The 17,930-nt window shown below is 50.6% G+C and overlaps 1 protein-coding gene across 2 annotated transcripts; it reads right to left on the bottom strand.

Moving 5' to 3' along the window:
• Positions 1-3,875: 3,875 nt before the first annotated feature.
• Positions 3,876-16,436, bottom strand: CENPM (centromere protein M). Of its 2 annotated transcripts, XM_012638118.1 has the most exons (6): positions 16,326-16,436; positions 15,717-15,796; positions 12,111-12,203; positions 9,808-9,887; positions 8,681-8,772; positions 3,900-4,342 (listed from the first exon to the last, which is right to left on the bottom strand). In XM_012638118.1, exons 1-6 carry the CDS (start codon positions 16,380-16,382, stop codon positions 4,202-4,204), a joined length of 543 nt encoding a protein of 180 aa, XP_012493572.1. In that variant the 5' UTR covers positions 16,383-16,436; the 3' UTR covers positions 3,900-4,201. The 2 variants fall into 2 exon arrangements, with proteins under 2 accessions (XP_012493573.1, XP_012493572.1); XM_012638119.1 differs by lacking the exon at positions 8,681-8,772 and having other exon boundaries at positions 3,876-4,342.
• Positions 16,437-17,930: the final 1,494 nt, after the last annotated feature.

The raw sequence follows: 17,930 nt of genomic DNA, 5'->3' as shown, positions 1-17,930 counted from the left end.
TCCAGCTAATTTCTATTTTTTTTAGTAGAGATGGGGTCTTGCTCTTGCTCAGGCTGGTCTCAAACTCCTGAGCTCAAGCGATCCACCCGCCTCGGCCTCCCAGAGTGCTAGGATTACAGGTGTGAGTCACCATGCCCAGCCAGTTTTTCTTTTTTGAATTTTTTTCAGAGACAGGGTCTGGCTCTGTTGCCTAGGCTGGAGTACAGTGGTATCGTCACAGCTCACTGCAACCTTGAACTCCGGGGCTCAAGTGATCCTCCTGCCTCAGCCTCCCAAGTAGCTGGGACTGCAGGCACCACCACGCCCAGCCTTGTAGGGCAGTTTTGTAGTCAGGCCAGGTAGCCACCAAACATGAGCTCCCAGAGCCTCCCAAATGCCTTCCGCATTCCCCGATGTGAGAGGGGGGCCTCCTGTGCGGTCAGGGGTCCTGGGGACTGCCCACCCACTCTGCCTCCTGGAGCTGGTCCTCAGTGTCATACTCCGAGGAGACTCACAGATTTGGGGTGTGCAGGGCCTGGCAGCACCCCCACTTGACTCCCTTGACCCCCAAGTGTCTGTGAGAAGTCCTTTCACAACCATTCTCTGCCTGTATCCTTCTGGCCCCAGGGGAGAGTGGAGAGAAGGGGGCTAAGCCAGCAGGTACCTTCTGGAAAAGGTCCCTTTGTGCTAGAGCCCTGCCAGCAGGCCTGGCCCAGCACCCATGGTGTGTGGGGCCCGGGCTGGGGTGGGGGACAGGCCGTGGCAGGGCTTTGTGTTCAAGAACCCCCCAGGTTCACCTGGCCCACCACAGCTCTGCGCACAACCAGCAGCCCTCTCTGAGCCTCACGAGGGCAAGGGTGGAGCAGGCAGTGGGGCACACAGAGGGAAGTGGGCTGCCCCTGGTCACAATGCAAGGTGGCCATAGACCCCAAGCTGGTGGGACTCAAAGGCTGGGTCCTTTCCCACTGCACCACCACTTCCCCTCTGTGGCCAGGCTGTTCTTGTCTCTGCTCACTCGGGGGTGCAGGAGACATGGGGGACATGTTGCGGAGCCCCCCTTGCTAGGAAGGCCCTGCCTCCTTGGCAGCAATGGGAAATACCACCAGACTGGGGCAAAACACCTGGGCCTGGACCACCTCCTACAGAGAATGTGAGCTCCCCAGGGTGGGCCCAAGGGCTGCACACACCCAGGTGCCCGAGCGGGCACAAATGAACCTGTGACCCTGAGCAAGCCCTGCCCCTGAGAGCCTCAGACACCCCATCCAGACAGTGGGGGCCCAAACACCACCTTCCTCCAGGCCCAGAGCACAGGGACCCAATGGCTTCCAGGCCCAGCTAAAGGGCCACAGCGCCTATTCAGACCTTCAGGAACGGCCTCCAATGTGACCACCTTGTGACCATGGCCGCTCTGAGAGGTTTTACTTTTGCTCAAAGCTTTATGTTTAAAATAATGGCTTCTTCATTGTCGGCTGGGGAGAAAGGCATTAGTAGGCCTGACCCCATTCTACAGATGAGGGTCTGTGAGGCTCCTTGAGGGCCAGTGACCTGCGAGAGGTCATGTCACCAGTAAGCAGCTAAGCCTGGCCTCTCCTGTCTCCCTGCCCCCACCACTGTGCCAGGCACCAATCCCAGGCACACATCAGGCATAGACTGGCCTTCCATTACTGCCCTCAGCCACAGCCTCCTGGACAATGTCACTGGTCTCCAGATGGTGCGCAGGAACACATTCCCTGGCCACCCATCCCCAGCCTTCCAGGGACAGCAAGTCTGAGAGGGCACCTGACTGCCATGGAAGTGTGGCTCAGCTCCGCTGTGAGCAGGGGCAGGCCAGCCCCCAACCCCAGAGGGCGGTCTCTCGGTTCTAGGGCCCCTGCCAAGCTCGGCTGGGAGCTGGCAGCAGTGACAGCACCATGTTCCCCCCGCGCTTGGAAGGCTCCCAGATCCTCCGCTGGAGAGTGTGATGCCGCTTCTCTTGTTAAATGGTACCAGGTGGCAAAGAAAATGTGGCACAGGGACCTGAGAGAGAGGTGTGCCCCATGCTGGCTGGGGAGTGAGGGGTGTGAGGAAGGCCTTTCTTTGTCTCCAGCAAAGTGACATGCCCAGAGGAGGGGAGCAGGCTGTGTCCACACTGCCTCCTTCCCCTGCTGGGACACCACACTCCACCAGCCCCGCAAAGACCTACCCTACCACCCACCCACCTGTAAGGCCCCACCCTTTGTGGCATAGGATACTGAGGGAGCTGGAGATAATGTCTGTTTCTAGAAGCCCTGCACCCTCTGGGAGGGCTGGCCTACTCTGGACCTCTGCTACCGTCCATCCCTTAAGGGACCAACACAAACCTTCACCTCTCTCTACCAGCCTCGTCCTTCCACCCTGACCAAATGTCCAAGGGCGTTCCTTGCTGCTGGCTGAAGGCCTGCTCATGACACCTGTCCTTGTCCCCCTCCTGTGGTGAGGCCTCTGCTCTTCTCCCACTTGCTAGTCCTGAGCCCTCCCTGTAGTGCTAACAGTGTCCTGGTGGTCCTGTCCTGAGGACCACAGCTTTAAGAGACTGCGCCTGTAGACAGACTGCTGCTTTCTCAGGTGCAAAGCCCGTCTCCACCTTCTCTGTTCACAGCTCAGGGCCTGCCCAGCGGAGATGCCCAAACCTTTACTCAACGATTAGACACACAGGAAAACAACTGGAGGGGAAAAGCAGAGGGCTAGGGCTGGGTCTGCCACCAATTAGCTGTGTGACTGCGGATACACCTCTGATGACAATGGTCTCAGTTTCATGAACTGTGAAATGGGGAAACATCATCAACCTCACAGGTCTGCCAGGAGGCGACAGGAGCTACTGCTGTATGAGAAGAGCTCTGTGAAGCATGAAGTGCCTTGCAAATGTCAGGTGACATGTGGGGCCTCAACCGGAATCTACGCAGCTGAGGTCCTAAGCGGGGCCCAAGGGGCTGCCTCAGCCAGCCAAGTGTCTACAAACCCTCGCTGAGCACTAGGGGTGGGGCCCTGGGCTGAGCTCTGGAAGGCACCTGCAGAAAGGAGGCGGACAGAGCCCCATCCCCATGACACTTATAAGGCGGTATCAGTCGGCCCACCCTCAGCCAAGAGCACAAAGCCTGGCTGTGGTGGTGACATCAAGGCAGAGCCCTGAGGTGCTGGCACTGCCCAGGGCTTCGAGTGGGGACCATGCTGAGGTGGAGGGCAGGCCCATGCTCGGGCAGCATGGGGTGGCAAGGGCCCTGTTATGCTCTGAGGGAGCCAGGACCTGGCTGTTCCTGGGTCTCTCCCACCAGATCCCCTCACTCCCAAGCTCCCATGTGCCAAGCCCACCTCCGTGTAGTGGCAAGGAGCCTTCACCTGGCTGATGGGATTTCTGGAGTCCGATTTCAACACTTCTACAAATTTCCGATCAGAAGCAAAGAAGGAGAGCAATCGTCACCGCACAGTCTCTCGCCACCAACCCAAAACACAGCCCTCTAGTGCTTCTCTCGCCTCATAAACTTCTGACGTTTATAAAGAACTGGTGCAAATTCCCAATTTGCACCAGGTTTTGAACTCTGCTGTGTGGTTTCAGATAGTTACCATTCACTGAGTGCCTACCTGGCACCATGCGAGGCATTAACACACTGCATTATGCAATTTGGCGACACACAAACAAGCGCGGGGAGTCACACGGTCTCAGGCACTTCACCAGTCATTTCTTTGAGTCCTCACAACGTGACAAGGTGAGCAGAACCATCTCCATTTACCCCTGGGGAACCTGAAGCTCCGAGAGGCAACACTGAGGCTCTGTAACGGCAGGGCCAGGATGGGAGTCGGATCGGCTCAGGAGTCTGTGCTCCCTGTTCCGGCCCACTCTTAATTGTTCTTAGCCGATTTCCTCATCTGCAACGTCAAAGTGGTAGATGAGACCAGTGATTTTCAAACTTTTTTTAGCCACAGACCCTTTGTTCAAATGAAATGTTAAGTGGAGATGTAATGTGTCAGTTACAGACACAGGGCTGGGCAGGAGTGAGCGTGGGCGGGGGCTGGAGTCCTACCAGCTGGGCTCCCTCCCGCTGCTTCCCAGCACTCCCTGCTGGAGCACGGGCCCTGCAGGAGCCTGCGAGACCACCGGCCGGCTGACCCAGGGCCTGTCAAGCCCTGACTGGTCTTTACCAACAGCAAACGTTTATGGAGCTGGCATCAGGCTGTGCAGAGGGGCAGCCCCAGGGGCCAGTGGCCCTCACAGGTCCTCAAGGGAGGGGCTCTCGGAGCTCCTCATCAGGGACAGCAGATTCAGGGCTGAGACACCGGGCATGTGGCCAGCGCAGATCTGCAGCATGCGCACCAGGCGCTGGGCCATGGCGGCTCGGAAGCCTTCCACCTGCAGGGAAGAGCAGAGAACAGCAGTGAGGCAGAATGGGGTGGCCGGCCCTGCTTCCCTGCTGGGAGGAGCTGCAGGGGCTGCCAGAGGCAGAGCTGGAGACAAAAGCACCTATCACAGCCGTGCCCCTGCTCATGCCACGTCTCCCAAAGCAGCTTCCAACCACGTCAGCTCACACAATCCGTCAGACAACAACCTCCAGAGATACCCAGAGACTGTGTGACCCCCTGCTCAAGAGGAAATGAAGGGTTAGCAAACAAGGTTGGCTGGGCCAAGTAAACCATCTAGGGTCACACACTTAGTGACTGCAGAGCTGCGCTCTGAACCAGGCAGTCCCAGGCAGCGCAGGCCCCACAGGCTCACTTGCCCAGGATCTGAGAAAGACGCTTGCAGGGGTGGGAAGGAGGGAGGAGAGAGAGTGGCCCTCACCACGGATAAGGAGATCCCAACCCAAAGCAGCTCCTTTATCAGGGCTTTTGAAGGGCCGGTGGCCCTAGGGGAGCTGTGGGGTTAGGCAGGGACAACAGGACTGTTCAGCAGAACGTGACGCAGCCGCTCCCTCCCTCTGTGAAACACTTTTTCTACCTGGCTCCCAGGAGACTCATGTAGGTTTCCTTCTACCCCACCAGCTGCTCCCTCCTCTCTGCCCAACATCTAAATGCTGGGGTTGCAGGGCTTGGTCCTTAGCTCTGCTCTCCCACACTCAACCCCTGGGTGGCCTCATCCAGTTCTGTGGCTTTAAAACCATCTAATTGCTGATGACACCCAAATTATATCTCCAGATCATTCCTCTGAATGTTGGACACACATATGCTGCTGCTGACTCGATTTCTCCGCTTAGATGCCTAATAGACACCTTTATCTTAGCATGCTCCAAACCCACAAACCTGCCCCGCCTATGGTCTTCCTATCTCAGCCAAGGGCAACTCCATCCCTCCAGCCAGTCTGGCCAAAACCTTCAGAGCCACTGTGGACTCTTCTTCCTCTCATGTCTCGCATCTTGGCCATTAGCATGTTCTGCTGGCTCTTCCCTGGAAACAGCCAGTGTTGTAGAACAGCCCATCTCCCTCTTCCCTGGCTATCACCAAGTCCAGGCCACTCTTAACTCTTTTAGAAAGAGCCTCCAGAACTGTCCCCTATTTCTGCCCTTGCCTCCCTTTCGTCTACTCTCTTCCTGGCAGCCAGAGGAATCCATTTAAAACCCAAGTCAGGGCACATCCCTCGCTGGCCCCAAACCCTCCAGCAGCTCCAGTTTTACTTGGAGTAAAAGCCACAGTCTTTACTTCAGCCCATACGGCCCTGCTGATCTGGCCCGACTGTTCCTCTGTTCCTCTGACTCATCTCCCACCACTCTGCCCTTTGCTGCTGTGCTTCAGGCACCCAGGCCTCCCTGCTGGACCCTGAACTCACCAGGCAAGTTCCAAACTTTGCACTTGCTGTTTCCCCTGCTGAATGTGCTCTTCCCCCGGCATCTCCACGGCTCACCCTCCTACTTCCTTCAAGTCTTTATTTAAAAGTCACAGTTGCAGTAAAGCCTCCCTGTCTTTACCACCACCTGACATGTCACACCCCCATTTTCTAACACGTTAAACATTCTACTTCTTTACTTTGTTTGTTTCCTCGACTAGACTGGAGCCAGGATTTTTGACTGTTTTGTTCGTTGCTGTGGTCCTAGTGCCTAGAACAGTGCTCGGCACACTGTAGACATTCAAGAAGTATTTGTTGAATAAATCTTCTCACTCTAAGTCTTGCGGCTTTTGTCCCCAAAATCTATCTCCAAGCTGCTGCTGCTCTGGCTCAGGCTCCACGACCTGCCTCCTGCCTCTGGCCAGGCCTCCTCCAATCCACATATCACTCCAGAGACATGGCCCAAAAACCCAAGTCTGAGCACAATCACGACTTTGCCCATGATGTATAGGAAGAAATGACTTAATTTTACTGCCATGTTTCCAAAGCCCAGCAAATCCTTCTGCTATTGCATATATTATATATCTGTCTATCTCAGGAGATTCCACGAGGGCAGGGCCAATATCTGACTCATCTGCGTTCCCAGGGACCAGCACAGAGCTCTACCAGCAGACCTAGGCAATTATTTCACTGGGTGAATCACACACCCCCAAGTGTGTTTCCTCATCTGTAAAAGGGGGCCGATAATTCCTGCTATGCAAAGGCCTCAAGATGTGGTGAGGCTCCAACTCAATTATGCAGAAGACTCTGAAAAGGACAGCACAAGCATGAGGAGCGATGATGGTCCAAACACCGGGTGCTTCATTTGAGGGACACGGGTCTATGTTCTGAGCATGCATTTCTGTAGCCCCTGCTGCTGGCTGGAAACAGGCTGGGCCTCCTGCTCCCTACAAGACACCTCTCTTGAGAGTTCTCAGGCTAGAAGGGAACCTAGGACCTGGTATGGCCTGCCACCTCATGGCCACAGACAGAACCGCACCACCTGGCACCACCTACGCCTGGGCTGTGGCGCGACGATCGTGATTCCCCGTTAGAGCTGAGAAAACTAAAGCTCTGTGGGGGTAAAGTGACTTGTTCAAAGCCACACTGTCAGCAAGCTATGACAAGAGAGGCAGCTGCATACCAACTGGCTGGCTCTACTGCTTGCTTACTAGCTGTTTCTCTCTATTCTTGTTTCCTCTGAGCTTTCTTGTGAGGAAAGCCTGGCAGGGGCGGGCACTTCTGGTGTGCCCAGGCCTCAGGGTCCCATCCGTGAGATCAGAGCATTGATCTAGTCAGGGGTTCTAAAAATAGTCATCAAACATGAAAAGCACACGTGTGATAGAGGAGTGTGTGTATCTTTATCAATGCATTGATCCGGGGGCCGGTCTAACGACTACTGTCACATTGAAGTAGTGATGAGACGTGCTCAATTCCAATGTGATATTAAACATTTGCTATTTCTTTTCTTTTCTTTATTTCTTAGAGACAGAGTCTCACTCTGTCACCCAGGCTGGAGCGCAGTGGGTGTAGCTTACTGTGCCTCAGATTTCTGGGCTCAAGTGATCCTCTGCCTCAGCCTTCTGAGTAGCTAGGACTATAGGCTAATTTTTTTTTAGAGACAGTGTCTCACCATGTTGCCCAGGCTGTAGCCTAAACTTCTGGCCTCAAGAGATCCTCCCGCCTCAGTCTCCCAAAGCGCTGGGATTATAGGCATGAGGCAAGCTGTTTGCCATTTCTATCGGTAACAGTCATAGATTCTGCTAATACTACTGACATCTCTTTCCCACATTCATAATGCTCAATTTCACTTAGAAAGCAGTAGAAAAAAAAGAAGTAATTTTTTTCCTCATCTAAGTTCACAGATCCCCTGAATTCTGCCCTCAGACCAGAGGGGCCTACTGACCCCAGAGTAAGAACTGCTGGGCTAGACGGTGGGGAAGGATCACATGTTGATCCTTCCGCATTACATCACTTTGCCTTTGGGAATAGGTGCGAGACCCAGAACAGCAGAAACACAAGCAATGAACCTCAAAACCAATAAACAGATTTCCAAAGCAACTGAGCAGGCCTCATGCATGGGTGGGGCAGCGTAGGCCATGAGATCCCTCGGTAGACCTCACGGGGGGGCACATCAACTCCTGCTAAGGACTCTTTAGCAAAAAATCGTCGGGATTCATCTTGCATAAAAAGAGGCTGAAGAGCAAAACATGTCAGGAAAATGGACAACTGCTTTGTCACCCTATGGTTAGGCTCACCTTGTGAGAAACACCAAGAAAACCAGTAAGGGCAGGACCAACACCACATGTATCCATCCAGCCATCTACCTACCCACCAGACGAACAGCCCTACTGCCTGCTGGGTGCCCTGGCCTGGGCTGGGACTGGTCGAGGTCTATAATCCAGGGAGGTAAGGGCAATGTCATGCATGCTTATTGCTGCCAGGGGGACAAAAGGATGCACTGGTTAATGAGACAGACAGGACACCTGGCCTCACAAGCACTTACACCCCAGCAGGAGAGTGAGATATTAACAAGGACCCACAAAGCGTATATGGGACTTAGTTATAAGTACAGAGAAACAAGCAAAAGAAAAAGCAGGGCAACAAATGATAGAGCTCAGCACGTAAGAGGCATTCAAGATGACCCCCACTTCACACTTATGTACTCTGAGGCTTGAGGTAACCTGCCCAAGGTCACAGCCAGTGAGCCAAAAAGCTGGGATTCAAAGCAGGATCTTGTGTCTCCTTTCACATCGAGAGCCACCTCACTTGGCTACTTGATGATCCTTCAATAAGAATTCCTGACATGCGCACCGTGTGCTGACTGCCCTTTCCCCTTGCACTTCCCCTGCACTTGAGTGTCACATAAGCCACTGTGATCAGTGTCCTCACCTCCAAGTCACAGAAGAGCAGAGGGCTTCGGTAGGTGTGGGCCAGCTTCACAACGGTGTGCCGGTGAATGATGCAGTGGTTCTCCTGCCCAGCTGCAAAGAAGCCATGAGAGTGACAGCCGTAATCTCCCCCCTCATGGCTGTTATCCAGTAAGTGCTGGGCAACGTAATTCACTTCCCCTCTCTGGGTCTCAGTTTCTTTCTAGTCAATGGGTGACAATCCCGTTCTACCTTGTTTTCTGGGTAGTCAAGACTATCAAATTAAGACAATGAGTATAATAATAGCTCCTACCCCATTGGGTTATTCTAGAGAGCCAATGAGTTGATACCTAGAAACTACCTGGCCTTTGTTTATTCACCAATGCTTATTGAGAATAATCTGTGCCAGGCCCTCCTCTCAAGGAGCTGACACTTAAGCTGGGGAGGCAGACAGGTCGGACATGTCATTGGTGCCAAAGGTGACACTGGAGCTGAGTTTTGAGGTATTTGTAGGAGTAGCAAGACAAAGAAGAGGAAAAAAGTATTTGAGAGAAGCCATACAGTAATCATTAAGAGGACAGGCGCTGGGATAGGGCTATCTAGGCGTGAACCTCAGCTCTACCACTTTTTAGCTATGGGGGCCTTGGGCAAGTTAATCTCATGATCAGTTTCCTCAGCTATAAAAACTGAGATAATCGTACCTACCTCCAGGATTAATATGACATAAAAAACAAAGCAACTACAAGCAGCGGCTGGCTCACAGTGAGAACTCACTGAAAGTTAGCTGTTGTTATTTCCACTGTTAATATTACAAAGCCTCAGGAAGAGCAGGACTTTTTCAGAGAACTACAAGCTGACTCAAAGAATGAGACAATAATAGACTAGATAAGAAGGCAGAGGCCAAACTGCAAAATACTTCATGTCTTTAGAGGAGTTTGGATTTTACTCTGAAAGCTACAGGGAGCCACTAGGCAACTCTACACAACAGCAGAATTATCTGCTCAGATTCGCTTTTAGCGAGACGACAACAGGTCAGATTCCAAAGTACATGTTCTTTCCATCCCCTAGGCCGCCTCAGCAAGGACTCTACAACTGCCACAGTTTTCCCTTGGTTGGGGGTGGGCAGCGGCAGGTGAGGGGCATACTTACCACCTGTGGCGAGGAAGCACACCTTCCCCAGGAAAAAGCTGGTGTCCACATGGTGCAGGGACTCCTCTGTGTTCTGGAGGCTGCTGGGGCCAGGCCAGGGTGAGAAAACAAACCAGAGGAGAAAAATTTACAACAGAAAAAGCAGAAACCCCTGCTTCTCTGATCCTAGACAGGCCAGAGAATAAGAGGAAGGTGACAGGAGAAGTACTTTACCCTTTAATTTTTTAAAAACTACTTTTAGGCCCAGTGGCTCACGTGTGTAACCCCAACACTTTGGAAGGCTGAGGTGGGAGGATCGCTTGAGGTCAAGAGTTTGAGACCAGCCTGGACAACATAGTGAGACCCATCTCTACAAAAAATTAAAAAATTAGCCGGGTGTGGTGGCACATGCTTGTAGTCCCAGCTACTTGGGAAGCTGAGGCGGGAGGACTGCTTGAGCCCAGGAATTTGAGGTTACACTGAGATATGGCCACTGCACTCCAGTCTGGGTGACAGGTTGAGACCTTGTCTCTAAAACACATAAATAAAAAATAAACAAAAACAAACAAAAAGATAAAATGACTTTTAATTATAAAGTGACTCATGCTTGTAAAATAATCAAATGGTAAATATGGATGTATACGTAAAAAGTAAAGTCCCACTCTCTCAGCAACACCCTTTACTCCCTATTGATTCCCCAGAGGAAACTGCTGCCAACAGCGTGAGGTGTAATTTCTCTAGAATTTTTTTCATATGCAGATAGACAATGGTATGTATAAGCATCTAGTTGGGTCCCCCATATCATCAAACTGCTTGCCAGTACATAGAAATCTGTTACATTCTTCAGAATGCCTACACAGCATACCATATCTATTTTCCCAGTGATAAGCTTTAAGTGGTCTCCAGTTTTTCACTATTACAAAGAATGCAGCATGAACATTCTTTTACATGTACCCTTGCACATTCAAGCAAATATTTCTGTAGGACAGATCCTAGAAGTGAACGGCTAGGTCACAATATGTGTCTTTTAAAAATACAGATGGGTATTACCAAAGTGCTTTTCTTATCAGTTATAATGATTTAATCATACAATTGTATGAAAATGCTCTTTTCCTTCCAAACAAGGGGCTCTGATCTCCTGGGCTGAGGCTTTCATTCACTGGTGTCCAGGGACAGATGAAGGATCTGTTGTCTCCTGGCCAAAAAGACATGTTGGTCAGGTGGCCCAAGCCAAGGTTTCAGCCTGAGGCCAATAGCAATAATGATCCCTTCCCTTAAGGGTGGCTGCAGAGCAGCAGATCTGCTAAGGCAAACAGATCTTATCCTATGGCAATCATGGCAGATCTCAGCTCCTTCTCAGTCCTACTACAGGCCCAAAGCCCTGCTGACTAGTTCCAACTAGTCCTCATGCTACCTGTACCTGGTATCTCCACACTGCTGGGTTCCCAGGTATTTCCTACCACAGCCTTTAACCCCCACCACATAACTAGGTGTTTGCCTTGGTCTCTGTGCTGGACCCTGCGCCCTCCCTAGCCTCAGTCAACAACCCCCAGGAGGAACTCACTCCCATCTTTACCTGGCTAACTCATTGTTCACACGGTTTTCTTTGAGATAAGCTCTCACTCTGTTGCCCAGGCTGGAGTGCAGTGGCATCATCACAGCTCACTGCAACCTCAAACTCCTGGGTTCAAGAGATCCTCCTGCCTCAGCCTCCCCAGTAGCTTCAGATTACAGGCACATACCACCACATCTGGCTAATTTTTATTTTTTTGTGGAGGGAGGGTCTCACCATGTTGCCCAGGCTGATCTCAAATTCCTGGCCTCAAGTGATTCTCCCACCTTGGCCTCCCAAAGTGCTAGAACACCCAGCCTCAAGTGTTGATTTAGATGTAACCTCCACCGGAGAATGTACCCTGATGTTCCACACCTAATTCCTGGCCATCAGAGATCTTGTTTGGGCTCCCATATCCCAGTGCTTCCTTGCTTTACATTACATATCCAAGATACTGTAATTGTCTGTTCAAAAGTCCAGCCTCCTCCCCAAGTGGACTAGGAGTACCTTGAGGACAAGGGGACCATTTTGTTCATCTATGTGCCTGCTGTCAGGTGTACAGAGTAGGCCTCAAGAGAGCATTAGCTAAACAGATAGTGTCTTTTGAACACTGTGAGCTAGCCACTGGCTCCTCCTTCGTCACCCTGTAGGTTGACCCCAGGCAGCCTCTCCTAGCCTCCTCCCCTTCCCTTTACAAGTGAGGTCACTGTCCCAGCACACTCTCAAGCCAGGTCTGCCTGAGGCCTGACAGCCCCTGTCCTCTGGCTCTCACCTGTATTTGCTGTGAAGGTTAACCACAAACACGATCAGGTCAATTCGGGGCCGATTCACATTGGCAGACAATGGGAGGGACCTTGCCAAGTGGCTGAAAAACAAGAAATTGCAGGACTAAACATATATGCACCCCCCTCACAGTGACTGTTCATATGCTGCCCTTCATGGGGAAACAGCTATCAAGGGCTCCTCACCTATTCACCTGACCAAGACTCTCTGGGTGAGTACAGAGGCAGGACAGAGCCAGTTCTATCCAGATCACTCCTGTTTGATTCCCTTTGCCAGAAAGGGGATCTGTTTAGTAACCATCATGGCAAGGGGGAGGTCTGGATATAAGAAGGCATGGGGCTAGCTAGCTACACTGCATGGTGGGAGGGAGACCTGGCTTAGAAGAGGAGGTGTTGACCTGTGAAGTTCAAGGGCTAAGACTGAACACCTTTGGCATGAGATAGACGTGGGCTCAAGTCCCAGTTCTGTCAATTTCCAGCTATGTGATCATGGGCAAGTCATTCTCATCAGGACGTGGTCTCCGGTTATCAAATACCCACCTGAAGGCTTTTCTTGAATACTCTACTGCTGCCCATTTCCACATATTACCAGGACTCATTTTCCTTTCCACCAGATTATAATTCAAGAAAAGTACAAAACCCACAAAAGTTAAAAAAAATATATCCCCCCAAAATTCAGCCACTTAGAAATTACTATTAGCATTATAACATTTTTCTAAATATCTCTTCATGTACATACTATATACATATTCAGAGAATAGAATAAATATAATCTAAAAATAGGATAATAGTATTAATTAACTTGAATGGAATAGAAGCAAAATAAGTAAAGTTGAACTAAATAAATAGTTGGCATATTTTTAAACTATGTTTTCAATTTTATCTGTATTGGATTGATTCTCTATACTTCATCCTACCATTTGGACAAGATTCATAAATGTGCATTCCATCATCATTATTATTATGATGATATACATTTATATTTTGTTCTAACTATAACTCTGGACCTAGGCTGATAAAACTGCCACTCTATAACACTGCTGATGTCCATGGGAGAGGCAAAGGGCCCTGGGTTGGGGGGATGGTGTCTTTCTCTGGCAATTAAATGCTTCAGTAGTGAAGAGATAATCACTTTTGCTCACAACTCATTGGCCAGAACTAGTCACATGGCCCCACACAACCACAAGAGGCCAAAAATACAATCCTGATTCTTACCATGTGCTACTAACTCAGAGAGAGAGAAATATTTAGCAATAGAATGAACACACGATGATATGGGTGATTTGCTTTTTCTGTTTAAAAGCCTGAAACATTATTTACCCTTTAAGTTCAATAACTTAACTAGGATATAACTTGACATCAAGTATTCTGTTACCATTTTTCCTCAAACAAGATATATATACCCTTTTAAATGGAAAAATTCAACTTTTCACTCATTCCAGGGAAGTTTTCTTCCATTATATCTTTGAACACTTTCACTATAATTTCTCATCTTTCTTCTTTGTAAATAGTTAAAAAAAAAGTTTTCAACCACATCCACTCTGATCCTGTTTCTACGTATTTATCAGATAGATCTCAAATGGTAATATTTTGGGTCCTCCTTTTTTATCCTTAGCTCTGCAACCTCCCTTTTCCTCTTTCTGTTGTTTTATCATTTGGTCTTTGAATGTTTCTTTTTAAAATTCATGTTCTTATTAAATTTTTCAATATATAGATGAGGGAAAAATACAAGTTTCCCACCACGTAACAGAAACACTGTGCTGCGCTAGCCTTGAGTGCTCAACAAAGTTGTTACAAAGTCATTAACTACCACCCTGGAAAAGTACCCAGCACTTTCTTGCCTTGAACAGCCGGCTGAAACTGGCCCTGACTGCTTTAGAGCTGCTTTGGTTGTCCAATAGTGCCCTTTAGCTAACTGTAATACTAAAATCTCTGACTAGTGGAAAATTGTAATATCATGTTGCATGACAGCATGATAATGGTAGGGTGCCTGCATTATTTGTTTCGCCATAAACAATCAAAGAAACAACGTAAAAACTTTGCATTACTCATGGGGAAGAGATTTAAGGCAACACCACAGGGTGGACAGATGTGGATTTTGCATGCAAGAAAGCTCCTGTGGAAGAAATTCCTGTGTTGCTCACCAGCAAGCGCCCTTGTTAGTAACCTCTAATAAACTCAACTGACTCATCAAGCTGGACTCATCTAAGTCACTCTTAGGTCTCTTGGCTGCCTCTCATTTTGGAGGGAGGTTTTTCTATACTGTCCTGGGACTTCCCCAAAACAGAACACTGAAAGAGGAGCATTTCTCATTTTTCTAGAGTGGGTTTTTCCTTAGATTTTTATATGCGATGTGACTTGCCCTTTTTTTTTTTTTGCAATGGTTCCCATGACACTTCTTTCCATCTTGTTTTTGTTCAGTGTGAGCAATTCTGTCCACATTTTTCACTTACCCTGATACTAATTAAATGCATTTTTTAATCCTTTCCCATTTCTGAGCTATGGGTTTGAAATTGTTAGTTGTGTTTGATGTGCTGTAGTCTGAGAGCCTGGTGAGGTGGATGGATCACAGAGAGACCAATGAACAGTCTTTATTTTGGGGGCAAAGATTATACTCCCTCATCAGAGGTTCTTTAAAGTGCCATACCGAGGTTTATTCTACCTAGCTATTCTACCATTGGAAGAGCATTCCAATGTCCACGGAGGAAATACCCTCTGGATTTGGATCGTTCTCCTTCAGCATGGACTCCTGGGCCTATCTTTCTATTAGCGAGAATGACACCCCCACATACTCAGTCACCTGATTGAAATAGCAGCTGTTTCTACTCCCTTACGAGTTAGGAAAAGGAAAACAAAACGTACTTCTTTAGTTATCTTTTCTCCAAATTTGGGGGGGCATTAAAGAATTCTCAGAATTTTGTTGTTGGAGTAGGGTTAGCAGGCATACCATACCAGAGTTTTTTGCTGCCAATTTTTTGCTGATTTTGCTATTTTCCAATTCATTTCACTAAGTTTGGGAGGAAGAAGAGCTTCACTTTGCCATATTTACTGGGGAATTCTTGCCTTCCACTTTTACTACCTCTAGACATTTCCGGTATCCTCTCCCCTCAAAAGCCTTTTTGAATCTTGAATTAACCAGATTAATTTAACAATTATTAATTGAGCATCTACTTTTTGCCAGTTATTGCTCAAGGCACTGGGGATTCACCAGTGAACAAGGGCCAAAGTCCCTGTACTCAAGGGGCTGACAAGTCCATGGGGGTGGCAGACTGGACCAAGTAAACCAACAGGTGGACAGGTAATTTCTTATGGTGACAAGTGCTACGAGGAAAACAATATGTGTGGTGACAGAGAGTGATGGAGGCTACCTTAGATGGGGTGCTCAAGGGGGTCCTGTCTAAGGTATGCACATCTGAAGTAAGGGGAGAAGGAGCCAGCTCTGGGACAGGATGACGGGCAGGTTCAGCAAGGGCAGATGGCACGTTAAGATGCAGGAGTTAGCCATCAGGCACCCCCTGCGCCCCGACCCCCTGGCAGCTGCTTCCCTTGTCCCTCAGGCCCAGGCCAGAGTTCAAGCCACAGCTGCAGCTACTTACACCTTCAGCTCCGAGGCGCAGTCCTCCTTGAGCATCGAGTCCGCTAGCTGCTGCAGAAGAGCATCCTCCGTGCCCACCAGCTACCCAGAGAGAGAAAGCGACCGATTGAGAGCTGGGCACAGCAGCCCCTCTGGAGGGCCTGGCACTTTGATCTCCCTGGGAGATCAGGCCACCGCCCCAAGGCAGCTTGGAGGGCGCCATTTCCCGAGAAAAGGACCCCCGCGAGGAGGCTCGGGTTGAGGGCCCGAAGTTTGGACCCGCTCCAGGCCTCTTGGCACCGCACTCACTACTCCAACCCTCCCGCGGACCGCCTGGCCTCTTGTGGGGTCCAGAACCTGGACGCGGGAAAACCAAGTCCTGGCTTAAGGGGAGATGTGGGCGGGAGAGCCACGCTCTGAACCAATCGGAGTAGCCGCTCTCTGAAGCCGAGTGACACATCTACCAATAGGTGCGCAGCGAACTCTTTCCCAGCTTCTGATTGGCAAGTGGGTGGGGTCGAGCTGGGCCCCCGCCAGAACAGCGCGCCAGCGCCTCAGAGAGCGCAGAAGCCGGGCCACTGAGACGCGGCACGGGACAGATGGGCGGGGAAGCTGAGCCGCCGGCACCTACCAAGATGGTGGCCGTGTTCAGGCCGGGCAGCTTGTCCATTGGCCTCAACACCGACATCCCAGTGGCAAGCCGAACCGCTGCTCCTGCGATGCGCGCCGGATTTTCAAACCGCCCCGACTCGGCCCCCAGTACCCAGCTTAGGGCACGTGGCCCTCTATGGGCGGGGCTTATCGGGTTCTCTTAAAGGAACCGCTACCTCCTTTTCTGAGGGGGCTTTGCAGCACTGACCCAAGGAATGTAAGGTACTGTTCAGGCCTTTTGTTGCACATTTTCAGAGGAAGAAAGTTCTCCATGATTCATTTGTTCACTTTCGTTCATTCACGCTCATTCCTAGTACTCTCTTTTTTGTTTGCTTTAGAGTCGGGGTCTGGCTATGTAGCCCAAGCTGGCCTTCAGTTCCTGGGCTCAAGCCATCCTCCCGCCTCAGCCCCCCGCGCAGCTGAGACTACAGGCGTGCGTCACCTGGCCTGGACATTCACAGCTCTCTTAGTTCCTTCCAGACCCACCCCTCCTATGTCTTCCCCCATCTCGGCTGACTCTGTCCTTGCAGCTGCTCAGAACAAAACCATGGGGTCGTTCTTGACTCCTCTTCTTCACGGCCTGGGGCGCAGAGGGGACTTCCTGAAAGTCAGGTAGTAGGAAGCGCTAGGAAGATAAAGTAAAGCAGGCAGGGGAAGTGATGGGTGGGAAGAAGCTACTTTAGGTCAGGGCGGGCCTCTCCCAAGAATTCAGTGGAGAGAGGAGCCCATTAAGTGTAAGGAAGAAGAGACTTCGGACAGAAGGAACTGCAAGCGGGCAGCACTCCTGGCACTTCTGAGGAATCACCAGGAGGCCAATGGCTTAAGCAGTTGGAGTGTGGAGAATGTGGGGGAAGGTGAGGCTAGAGGGGTGACTGAGGGCCAGGAGATGAGTCCTTAGAGAGCAGTGGGCCATGGAAAGACTTTGGACCTGGTCAGGACTTTCCAGGAGGGGCTAAGCTGAGGCCTATTGATCAACTTGTGCTGAGTCTCTGCCTCGGGCCGGGCCTCCTCGGGACGCTGAGGACCCAGGTATCAGAGGGGTCATCCTGCTTCTGAGAGTTACCAGTGGCAGCTGGGCAGACAGTGAAAAACAAAGGCACTGCAGCAGGTGAGAGCCGTCTGGGGACCTGGGAGCCCACGCTGCGCTTCACTAGGGAGCTGATCATTGGCTGAGATGCCAAAGGTGAGTTGGCGCTTGTCATGTGGGCAGTGGGGAAGGAACTGGCTGTGTGTAGGATCCATACTGTGGTAAAGGGTAGGGGTTGACAGGGAGCCAGACCCAGGCCTGGAGGTTCTTATGTCCTGAACACCCAGAGCTGGCAGGGCCATCAGAGACTTCTGGGCCCGTGTTTTTCTAATTGGCTTCTGTGGAGCCCTAGGAGATGCCTTGGGGCACCTTGAGGGACTCTGGAATCTGAGTGGGTGGGGTTTCTGGACACCACTCACCCCACCCCACCGTTTTACAGATGCAAATCTGGCTTTATCTCTATTATATGTTGAGCTTCCTATAAGCTTTGTATGAATAAAGAATCAGTGGCTACAACAATACCTGCAGGCCATTGATCACATTTTTTAACAGATTTAT

The sequence above is a fragment of the Propithecus coquereli genome, unplaced genomic scaffold (genome assembly GCF_000956105.1).
Source record: "Propithecus coquereli isolate 6110/MARCELLA unplaced genomic scaffold, Pcoq_1.0 Scaffold126, whole genome shotgun sequence".
Classification (NCBI taxonomy): domain Eukaryota; kingdom Metazoa; phylum Chordata; class Mammalia; order Primates; family Indriidae; genus Propithecus; species Propithecus coquereli.
The sequence above is the reverse complement of the archived record's forward strand: the minus strand, read 5'-3'. Positions and strand labels throughout refer to the sequence as shown.

What these genes read in the sequence shown, in the direction of transcription:
- CENPM (XM_012638118.1), bottom strand. Translation starts at nt 16,382, where the DNA reads ATGTCGGTGTTGAGGCCAATGGACAAGCTGCCCGGCCTGAACACGGCC. An exon ending in TGCGCCTCGGAGCTGAAGGT is followed by an intron (nt 12,204 to 15,716) that starts GTAAGTAGCTGC and finishes CTTGTTTTTCAG; the next exon opens with CCACTTGGCAAGGTCCCTCC. An exon ending in GTGCTTCCTCGCCACAGGTG is followed by an intron (nt 8,773 to 9,807) that starts GTAAGTATGCCC and finishes GCTTCTTTGCAG; the next exon opens with CTGGGCAGGAGAACCACTGC.